The sequence below is a fragment of the Triturus cristatus genome, chromosome 4_2, assembly GCF_964204655.1.
Source record: "Triturus cristatus chromosome 4_2, aTriCri1.1, whole genome shotgun sequence".
Lineage (NCBI taxonomy): Eukaryota > Metazoa > Chordata > Amphibia > Caudata > Salamandridae > Triturus > Triturus cristatus.
In genome coordinates this window covers 602,792,975-602,804,926 of record NC_140586.1, presented here as the reverse complement: position 1 = coordinate 602,804,926, position 11,952 = coordinate 602,792,975, and the positions used below count along the sequence as shown (strand labels likewise).

The following is an 11,952-nucleotide window of genomic DNA, read 5'->3' as shown; positions in this document are numbered from 1 at the left end:
CTGCACCAGCCTGCAGAGGGATCTCTCTCTCCTCTTGAAAGTGCTGGCGGGTTGCTGCCTTCTCTATGAACCACAGAGCGGCTTGAAAGCAGCCACTCCATATTTCACTTGAAGTCACTGCCCAAGGCAGCGCAAGTTCACGGCTGGCCAGGAGGCAGAGCATTCTTTGTAATACAGCGCACTATCCCTGTTTGTGCCCAGTACAGCTTTTGAATGATGCGACGAGGTGCAAACATAGAAAGTGTGCCACATGCATAACACGGCCTCTAGTGCTGTGAAAAGCCCTCTGTTATCCTTCGGGGTAGGGTCTGCCCTACAGAACTGCCCAGCATAAATTACATGGGCAAAATTAATCTGAATCAATGCACATCATTTGAGAAAACATGTCTGAGCCAAGAGCCACTATATTAAGTATAACAGCTTCTACACTCTCGGCTCAGACATGCTCGGCTTTTTTTTATACAAATGATTATGTTATATATAAAATTAATTTAAATATATTTACATATTGAAGCATATTTGTGTAATTATGCTAATTTTGCAATTCGACATTTTGACGCTCATAGAATGATTAGTCCTCCCTGTTAAAATTCGTTTTTAATAGACTACAGTGTTTAGGTAAGCACTAAAATGATTGTTTACCATTAGCCTATACAGTGTACGTAGATGTAAAAAAAAAACGAGTGTAATAAACGAGACAAGGAGATAGTTAATTCAAAGTATACAAGCTGCTAATAAAACTAATTGGAGCCTGGGATGTGTTAATGAAAGTTAGCAGCTGGGCTACAATTACTGCGGTACAGTAGCAGAGAGAAAAGGGGAATACATTATGCACGTTGCCTGTACGCATGGAGCTACCGAGGCAGTACGGAGACTGCATGCTTCGCGCCCCCTGCCCAAATTAAAAGGGGTCAGTTCTTTAATCTCTCCAATGAAGTTTAATACTACACCAAACACTGGACATTGTTACACTTTACATGTGTTTCTTGAATGTATCCTTTTAGTAAAATATACATTGGCGTGATCCACAAGTGAGAGCTCGCAGGGCGTGTACAGGATGATGGCGAGGAGCTAGGTTTCACAAGTGCTGTGACAATAAGAACACGTCTTACACCCTTCCTTTTATATGGGGGCTTCTCCTTGAGTTAAACCATCAACCTCGGCTTCTTTTACTGCTCTTCCAGCAAAGTGAAGTCCAGGTCAAAAGAGAGATATAACACAACAGCAGCCAGGCTTGAAAACCCATGTGTTAGTCTCTTCAAACCTGTTCCAAGGTTGGAGCTAGTCTTCCAACAAAGGGAAAATGGTACAAGATGCTTCTTTCACACAAAGTGGGCAGGACACAGCCCCTGCTTTGATGTTACGTTTTTCATTATGCTAACAGTTTCTTTTTTTAAACGTAATATTTCCTGTTTTACTGGCGATTAAAGGCACATTGTGGTAGGTTTGAGACGGTAATTAAACCTCGGGTACCGATGGAATGATACCTGCCTGTCAACATTCATTACAAAGCACTGGTCGAGGTGGGCCCTCCATTTGAGCATCATATTCATGGCCTTTGCAGGAGTCCTAAGAGGGAACAGAAGAGATCCGACATGAACCATTACACCACAGTGGAGTAGCAGTCTGCCTTTAAAGCACAAACAGTGAGACTGATGTTAAATTAAAGAGCAAAGAGGGGTCACGGTGCTGGTTGTCCTGTGTAATGCCATTTCAGAAGTAATCAGTTACAAAAACATCCCCTTCCACTTTGTTTTTTGTGTAAAAACAGCGAGTTTCCATCAAAGTAAAATCAATCTATGCAGCTTGGACTTCTGCAAATGAACATTTTATAATCCCCAAGCAGATGTTCTTGACTAAAAATTCAGTCACTGAAATATTTGGTATAGGCCTCCTTGTAAACAGTTTGGTCCACTGGAATCTTCTGCATGGCCTCCATGGTGGCTTGGCTGCTGTTCTGGTTTGCCTTCGCAGCCGCCACGTGTGCTCTTGCTTGGAGCAGTCTGTCCTTGGCTTTTCGTGAAACCGCAGCGTCAAGTTCAGCTCTGTCGTCAGCATTGCCTCGCTGGAGCAGTGAGAGCCTGCAAAATCCAAGGAAAACGATTTTCATAATAGTTCTCAACCCTTTTGAATGTTACTTTTGCTGGCAATAGGTTTCATCAGCATCTTTCTATAGTTCTTGATAACTTGGGTCTCCAGTAAATACTAAAAGAACGTGTGCTGGCTCACCTCACAATGTCAGACAGCTCCCCATCCTGCTTCGATTTGAAATCTTAGGTATTCTCTGTCCACCCAGTAAATGATTAATGCGTTTTCATACAGCGTGTGTGTACTTTACCCAAAGGTGTCAGAGCGCTTTACAATAAAACCAAGTACATTGCATAAGGACTTCAGAGTACATGGATTACATATAAAATACAAAACAGATACATGAGTCTAAACACAAAATGAAAATGTTACAGTGGTGTGTATGAAAGATGTGCAATTTACACTAACAGTGTAGATATAAACTGCCAGTATTGGCGGGAAGTGAACACAGATTATTGGCAGGAAGTGAGCGCAAAGAACATAGACATAAAGTAATAATATTATATAGCATAGCAGCATGATCTCGACTGGTTGGCTAGTTCGAAAATACATCCAAACAGCATCCAAGGGCCCCAGCCGCTAGCCCCGTCCCCTCGACCATGCTACACAGGGAGGACCACGCCAGGCTGTAGTCAACATGCCCCAGGCGGGACAACCTTGCTGCTTGTCCCTGCGCGCCAGGCATCAGGGATCCACAGCAGTCCGACCTCTTCACCAAGGGTCAGTTAAGTGCTGCAGGCTGGGGGTGGCAAAGCCACAGAGACGCCTAGCAACTATCTCCTCACCTCCAATCTTGCCGCCCTAGTCTCACCATTCCCCACACCGGACTGGTGGAACAGAGGTGCCATGGGCCGTAATACAGGCAAGGATAATTGGTCCACCAACCTCTGGCAGGATGGTGAAAATACAGATATAATCATGGAGCAGCCACTCCTTGCACCTCAGCTCCATGGGCCCTGATGTTACTGCATCCGCCGCACTAACAATGCCAGGTGCCTCTACTCAAGTCTTATATGCTTTTAACTCCACAGCCTACATGCCCCGGTGTTTTCAATGGTTTTCTTGTTCACCCTTTTATCATCCACTGCTCTCTTGTCCAACTATATGCAGGGGCATAGGAAGGGGGGTGCGGAGGGTGCGGGCCGCCCAGGTGTCTTCACTGAGGGGGGGAGGGACAAAATGGCAAAAATATGTGTTTTTAAAATAAATTAAAAAACGACACTGAAAATAAATATATATTATTATTTAAAACGAGTTTAATAACTTCGCCTGACAAATAATTAACCTCAAGGGGTGGGGGATAACAAGAAACTCTCCGCACCGGGTACCACCTGACCTTGCTACGCCACTGACTGTACAGCATAATCCCATCTCTAAACTCTCTTACCGACGTTTTAGGTAACAAGGTATTCTTCCGGTCTCACTGCCATTCCTCAACTATTCAACTAATCTCACTTCTGGCCCTCTTGCCCGCCACCAAGTCTACATCTTCGTTACAAAAGGGGTAGACCCAAAACAATCACTGGAACCTGGGTTTAGAACTGTACAATAGTGAGTGGTCCCAATGAAATTACATTCAACAGTAGCAATAAAATGGAAATCCACAAACTTAAGGAGAACGTTGTGTAATTAGACAGTGTTATTTAATCACACTGCGCATCAGAAAGTATAATTACAAAACACTTTTTCATACAATAATAACGGTGGTGCCCAGAAGAGGTGGGGAGAAAGAGTTAAAAGGAAAAGTCAGTGATGGTAACGGGGATGTGTGAAGCAAGAATACTGTGCAAATCACTTTTCATAATATACATAGAATAATGGTGCATCATTTTGCCATCAACTTCACAGTTCAATTGTCCATATATTATACAGCCATGTAGACAAGAAGGTAGAGAATCACAGTGACATAGTAACTGTCGACTATACTGGCAAGCTATAGAATGTCGACGTTTCGACTCCAAGGGTTCTTGCGATCCTTACAAAGGGGGGTCTCCCTCAGGACTGTGGTGAGAGGGGAAGAGGGCACCATAAATAACCCCACTCAAGGGGCTGGTTGAGAAGTGTAGGCCTCGTGGGCTCCAGCCACATATGAAGGCGCAAAAGGGGCACTTGGACATTGGACATTGGGATAGTGTCTCTTACAAAATGTACTCTCAAGGGGAAAACCAAAGTCCTCAATTCATGAATTGAACGCATCAATCTGTCACATAATGGGAATGCCTGTTCTTACAAAAATGCTTGCTTCACGATGTCGTATCGCCGGCAGTGCAGAATCACTACTCGAGGGAGACGCTCCGTGCATTCGAATGCGTGGAGCGTCTCCCGCGTGTAGCGATAAGCGATTCTGCACCGCTGGCATTCCCATTATGTGACAAATTTCAGAAGGACTAGGGTGACAAAGAACTGGTGTCAAGATCTTTTGAGTGTGCTGGAGGCAGCCCCTTTGAAATGTAAGTGGGGCAGGGAATAGCCCTGCCTCTCCCCTTCACTACAGGATTGCCCACCCTGTGAACAGTTAGAACCCCTTTTGTTTTACTGTCTGGGAAGAGTACACAAAGGCAACTGTGATGTCAACCATTCACAGTCATGTGACCCAGGACACAGGCTGCAGGCACCAAATTGTTAGGAGAACAAAATGTCAACTTTTTCAAAGTAGCATTTTCAAAATTGTAATTTAAAAATCAACTTTACCATTAAAGAGGATTCTTAATTACAATTTCATAGATACCAAACATGAAATGCCATCTATCCCCAATAAAAACTTAGATCTTATTAAATATAATATGGCAACCTAACGTTATCCTATGGGACAAATAGGCTTCACAGTAGTGGAAAATACTTTTAGGAGTTGTACACTACCAGGATATGTAAAACTTAAAAGTACATGTCCCTCCTTTTAACCCTTTCGCTGCTAGGGCTTTCCCCCCCTTTGCTAAACCTTTGCTTTGGCTATTTGGGGTAGTTTGCGCTTAGGCCCCTGTAACTTTTTGTCCACATAAGGTATCCACGCCAAATTTGCGTCCTTTTCTTCAAACATTCTGAGGATTTTAAAGGTACCCAGTGTTTGTGGATTCCCCTAGAGGGGACCCAGAAATTAGCCAGAATACAGCAATAGTTTGTTTTTTGGGGGGAAAAATTGGGGAAAAGTGCTGCAGAAGAAAGCGTCTGTTTTTTCCACTGCAAATGGTATCAACAAAGGGTTTGTGATGCTGAAATCACCATATTCCCAAGATTCAGGGGCAGGCAGACTTTTGTCAGAAAACCAACATTTCTACATAGTTTGGCCATTTTACTGGGACAACCTCTTTCCAGTTAGCGGTAGAAATGGGTGTGAAAGCAATAATGGATCCCGGAAAGTTATACATTTCAGAAAAGTAGACAAAATGATGACATTAACAAGGGGTCATTTGTGTAGATCCTTCAAGGTTTTCTTATAGAAACTAGCAGTAGCACTAAAAAAATATTGAAATTGAGTTCGAAAAAACAGACGTTTGTGCCAATGTTTTCACCTGTAACTTCTTTTAACTATGGCATATTTTCATAAACCATACTGTTATGTCTGCTAGACCCTTCGGGTTGTGGTGATATATAGGACTTGTAGGTTCACCAAGAACCCAAGGTACCCAGAGCCAATAACTGAGCTGTGCCTTGCAATGGGTTTTCATTGTGTACAGGGTATATAGCAATTCATTTGGTAAAATATAAAGAGTGGAAAATAGGTATCAAGGACATAGGAACAAAATATAGAGTTTAGAAGCAGTAGTTATCTGCACAGCTCCAAAATGTTGGGTACCCATACTAGCATGTGAATTAGAGGACATTTTTCAAAATAACTTCTTTTTTACACATTGTTTTACATTTGAAAGGCAGAAATGCATAAAAAGTCAATGCGTAATAACAGTTGTTCTACACTTCTGTGTTTCCCTAAGTCTCCCGATAAAAATGGTACCTCACTTGTGTGGGTAGGCCTACTCCTGCGACAGGAAACGGCTGAACTCCAACAAGGACATATCACATTTTTCTAGTGAAAACTGACCCTATTTTGGCAATGTGCCTAGTTGTGGATTTTGGACCCTAGCTCAGCCGGCACATGGGGAAACTGAGCAAAGCTGTACATTTTGTAAAACTAGACATCCTGGGAAATCCAGGATGGGGTGACGTATGTGGCTCGCACCAGGTTGTGTTACCCAGAATCCCTTGCAAACCTCAAACTTTGTAAAAAGATTTTTAAAAATCCTCACATTTCTGTAATGGAAAGTTCTGGAATCCACAGGGAGCCACAAACCTCCATCCACCCAACATTCCCCCATGTCTCTGGATAAAAATGGTACCTCACTTGTGTGAGTAGGCCTAGTGCCCATGACAGGAAACTGCCAAAACCTCAACATGGACACATCACATTTTTTCAGTGGAAACTGACCCTTTTTTGCAATGTGCCTAGCTGTGGATTTTAGACCCTACCTCAGCCAGCACCGAGGGAAATGTTAGACCTGGCATCATTGGTGTGGGTTTCCCCTGTATTTTTGATTTTGCCTCCTGTGTTTTTGCTCTGTGTTGGACTTCGTTTTGCTGGTCTAGATGCTTTGGGCACTTCAGTGCCAAAGTGTGAGTGCTCTCTTTGTCAACTGTTGTTATGGGTTGGTGTTTCCATGATTCGTCCAGTTGATTTACTGCTAAGTCCCGAGTACAGTGCACTGTGTGTGCCCAGGGCCTGTAAACTAAATGCTGCTAGTAGGCTTGCAGCACTGATTGTGCCACCTACACAAGCAACCTTGCAACAAGGTCTCAGGCCTGCCTCTGTGTGCAGTCTAGTACTCCCATGTCAACCTGTCAAGTGCACCAACTTGCCAGGCCCTAACCTTCCTATTTCTTAAATGTGAGTCACCCCTAAGGTAGGCTCAAGGTACCCCTGTGGACAGGGTGCAGTGTCTGTGAAAGGTAGGACATGTCCTGATGTGTGTGGCATGTCCTGATAGTGAAATACTGCAAATTTTGTTTTTCACTATTGTACGGCTATCTGTCCAATAGGATAGAAAGAGGAGTTTGCTAACATCTTATGAGCAATACCCCTTGGAACAAGATAGGAAAATAAAGTTCCATATGCCTGAACTCAGAATGTTAAGATGCATCTTTTAGTGAGGGTGATTTTTATATTCTGGGTTTGAAAATACCACTTTTAGAAAGTAGGTATTTTGTTGCCTAACCATCCAGTGTGCCTTGCTAGGTTGTGTATTGACTACCTGGCTTTGGAGTGACAGGGGCTGGGGATGTGCATTCTGTTCAGACAGCCACTTGGGGGGCTGAGGTGTGTCCATGTGATTTTTTCCAGCTAAATATAAGGTTTGCAGGGGATTCTGGGTAGGAAAACATTGGTGAACCCATGCAAGCCACCCATCCCTGTACTCTGCAGAGTGTCTATTTTCAGAAATGTGTGGGTATGGTAGGTTTTCCTAGATGGTCGCGGAGCCCGGGGACAAAAACCCAGGTGATCCCCCTTGCAAAACCAGGTCTTTTTGTGATAGGTAATTTTGATGTCTCCACAATACGTTTTGGGCCCTTGCCTGTCGCGGGTACTTGGCCAACCCACACAAGTAAGGTACTATTTTTATTGGGAGACTTAGGGAAACGCTGGGTGGTAGGAAATTTGTGCCAGCCCAGTGATCCCACAACTTTCCTACAGAGAAATGTGAGAAAATGTGATTTTCTTCAGCAAAATTTGAGGTTTACAGGGGATTCTGGGTGAGAAAACGTTGTGGGGTCCACCCAAGTGATACCTCCCTGGAATCTCCGGGGTGTCTTGTTTTCAGAAATGTCTGGGTTTGGTAGGTTTTCGTAGATGGCCGCTGAGCCCACAACCAGAAACGCTGGTGACTCCCTCGCAAAACCAGGTAATTTTGTGATCGATAATTCTGAAGCCTCTACAGTACATTTTGGGCCATTTCCTGTTGCGGGCAATAAGCCTACCCACACAAGTGAGGTACCATTTTTATTGGGAGAAAGCTAGGTGGTAAGTAATTTGGGACGGCCCAGTGATCGCACAACTTTCCTACACAGAAAAGTGAGGAAAATGTGATTATTTTTTAAAGCTAAATTTGAGGTTTGCAGGGGATTCTGGGTAGGAACATTTTGGAAGATCCAAGCAAGCCACACCTCCCTGGACTCCCTTGGGTGTCTTGTTTTCTGCAATATCTGGGTTTGGTAGGTTTCCCTGGATGGCCGCTGAGCCCGGGACCAAAAACGCAGGTGACCCCCTTGAAAAACCAGTTTGTTTTGCGATAGATAGGTGGGCACCTGTGTTTTTGGTTCCGGGCTTGCAGACATCTAGGGGAACCCAAAAAGCACAGACATTTCTGAAAACTAGCCACTTGTGGAAGTCCAGAGAGGTGTGGCTTGCATTGATACCCCAACATTTTCCTTCCCAGAATCCTCTGCAAACCTCAAATGTAGCAAAAAAGTCACATCTTCCTCTAAACTTTGAGTGGGAAAATTGGGGGATCACTGCAAGGCATACATTTCCTACCACTCAGCATTCCCCTCAATCTCCCGATAAAAATTATACCTTACTTGTGTGGATGGGCCAAGGGCCTATGACATTGAAGGCTCAAAAACTTGTAGAGATTGAGGGTGGCCCAAACTGGGTCCAAAAGGGCAGTTTGTTTATATGCTTTTAGGCTGACGCTACTTTGGGCACCCACACAATTGAGGTATCATTTTTCTCTGGAGATCAAGGGGAATGCTGGATGGTAGGAAATTTGTGGTAGGAAATTTGTGCCTGCGCGGTAATACTATAACTTACCCACACAGAAATGTAAGGAAAATGAAACTTTGTAAGTACATTTGAGGTTTGCAGGGGATTTCTGGGAAAGAAAACATTGGGGGAACCATGCAAGCCACACCGCCAGTCAAGAGTCAGTACGTGCACAACACCATCCACAGACACCACAAGCCAAATGCCAACCACGCACACCATTAGCCAAGCGCCATCCATGCACGTCAGCCATGTGCCATCCACGTACACCGCCAGCCAAATGCCATCAATGCACACCGTCTGTCAAGCACTATCCACGCACACTGCCAGCCAAGCACCACCCACGCACTCTGCCAGCCAAGAGCCATCCCCCCACACCACCAGCCAAGCAGGGCCAGACTGGTAACAGCAAGCAGCCCTGGCAGACTGCTGCTAGAGCGGCCGGGGGGGACATGCTAGTAAACAGCACCGGTCCCGCTTTTGTTACTGGGGGCTGATATTGCAGCACAACTGCAATACTGCCCCCACGGCCAGAAAACTGGCCTCCATCCCTCCATCCCACCGGGGAAACAACCGGTGCCCGTTACGGCCGGCCCGGCCCTGCAGCCAAGCACCATCCATGCACACAGTGAGCCAAGCGCCAGTCCACGTGCACCACCAGCCAAGTTCCACTCCACGCACACCACCAGGCAAGCACCAATCTACACACATATTCCTCAAGTGCAAGTCCACACACACCATTAGCCAAGTGCAGGTCCACACACACTGCCAGCAAAATGCCAGCTAAAGGTCAGTACACGTAGACCGTCAGCCAAACTCCAGTTCACAAGCCCACACAAACTCTCCCTGGTTTCTAGTGGTTTTCTGCCCCCGCTTGGGGGCAGATGAGACAAAAGATGTCACTGAAACAGCCAAAATGTGTGCCTAAAAAAAAGAGGAGCGACCCTTGCCTATGGGGCCTTCTGCCTATTGCCCTAATCTGCCTTCCGGGAGGAAGGAAATACTTTTTTAGGGGTGGGGGCATTAGCATTCCCATCCTCAGCGGCCCCCACCCATACATATACAAAAACAACATATTCCCCGGTGCCCAGTGGGCTTTCTGCCCCCCGGGGGCATATCGGGGGCTACTGGCCCCATTTGCCTTCCAGAGGAGGCAGAAAGACTTTGGACTTTTTTGGGGGGACCCCTGCTACAATAACCAATGTTGGTTTGAAGGAAACTGGGCCTTAAATGAGATCACATGCTTTGGCTGTCAGCAGGCTAGCTCCTACCAGCCACAGGTGTGTGGAATTCCTCCACCCATCCTTGGCCTGCATCGGTGGAGAGGAAGCATTTAGCAGGGGATTCTAGGTACTAGAGTTTTTAGCAAAGGCAGACTGGATTGCACCACACCAAACATGGATATGGAATGAATAAGAATTTCATAGTAGTGTACAAGAGGCTGGATGTCTGTGTATAGGTACAACAGAAGGTCCAGAAGCTTATGTAAAGTCTCTTGGGTAGGTCTCCCTGTGTATGGCACGAGAGTGAGGGGAGCAAATCATGACATCTGCTTATTTTGTGTCCTGTTATGCTTCAGCTATTCCATGTATGTTAGAATCCATTTCTGCCTTCCTGAGCCTTGTTTCAAGTATTCGGTTTCCCCAGTACCATTTCCTTCATCCTCTTTTGTGTGTCTGTTAAAGATACAAAGTTATTGTAACCAGAACGTGCCAGTGATTTCTGACGGTCAGTGCCTCATGGGCATTGACTCACTTAAAGAGCCCCTAAGACATGGGTGGCTCTGAAGACTCTTTGAGAAGAACTGTTCCTTGCCTGATTGTACATTATTGGTGGTTATAGATGGATCATCTTCCACAGAGCATAGCCACTGTCATTTAAGAGAACGAGCCAATTGTTCACCTGCTTTGTGGATTGCTTTTGTATGTGCTAATGCCGTTTCAGTCATGATTATACGGTATAGGTGCTATGTTACTGGCTTGGTCTTCTGAGGGCATTACTAAGCTCCTTTATAGTCTTCGGAACCCACTCCAAACTGCTCCAGTCTACAGCTTCTATTGTATCCTTCTTCTTTTAGGCTTGATGTACTCACTGGTATATGGCAAACCACTCCTCCCAAATTCCAACGTCCTTGCAGAAAGCAAGCGCTCCTTGTTAGTTATTCAAGTCCCATCTCAGCAGGGATCGTGTCAGAACCACAAGTTATAATACACAGTCTTGCTATGTCAAATCCTTTTCATTTATATAAAACCTGCTGGGATCATCCGGGTAGGTGTGGGCTAAAACAACACATTTGTTTCCAAAGTAAATTGTTTTAAGGTATAAAATCAGCAGCAAACAATGTTATAGTCTGAAAACCAAACCTTGCATTCCTAAAACAGTTTAGTAAAAGTAAGAAGAATTTAATAAAAATAATGAAACAAAAATGGTCAAAATTGGATCGAGAGAAATGAAGATATAATTTATATGAATTTTACGTAAACAAAATGATTATGGTGTTATACAAGTCAATGTTCGTCTATTTTTATTACTAAAAGCGGTCTCTGGAGATCACACTTGCACCAAAAATGAAACATCAAAAAGTTATCTGCAAACTGAGGGAAGGGATAGGGTCGGCTATTTTTCAGGCTGGTATTCTCAAATGCTTCCAATATTCTTGGTACTCCTCTGGAGTGACCTTTAGCCACAACTTCAGGGTGAGGCAGACCTCTCTATCCTCTTTCTTGCAACAACCAAGCGCTGCAATTTCCTCGAATATGTTGGATAACTTCTTCCTGGCCGCTCCTAAAACTCAAAAGCATCTTTGGAGGATTCTAGGGTTCAGCAGCAGTACAGAGACTCGCCCACTCTTTTCCAGCAAAGGTTCCAGTAAAGTCTAGGCCGTATGGCCATCTGATGCTTCCATGGATGAGCCACTCTCCTCTGCCATTTCTGTCTCTGGGGATACAGGAGACCAGCCAATCTAACCCATTAGAGCACTACAAGTACAAGCAGGTATCCATCGTCCCTCTCCAGGCAGACAGCAGAATGCAACAAGAGTCCACCACTGCTTCTTTTCCTTATGGTCTCTCCCGAGTAGGTTTTTTCCATCGCCACCTTTGTAATTATTTAGAAAT

The 11,952-nt window shown here is 44.8% G+C and overlaps 1 protein-coding gene across 2 annotated transcripts in view; it reads right to left on the bottom strand.

Moving 5' to 3' along the window:
• Positions 1–564: 564 nt before the first annotated feature.
• LRRIQ3 (leucine rich repeats and IQ motif containing 3) overlaps positions 565–11,952 on the bottom strand; it is a 432,105-nt gene continuing 420,717 nt past the window's right edge. Inside the window, exon 9 of one of the 2 annotated variants that reach the window (XM_085602282.1) lies at positions 565–2,081. In XM_085602282.1, coding sequence (XP_085458408.1) covers positions 1,865–2,081 — 217 coding nt within the window. In that variant the 3' untranslated portion in view covers positions 565–1,864. The remainder of the gene's footprint in view (positions 2,082–11,952) is intronic. The other variant, XM_085602281.1, reaches the window with a different exon arrangement.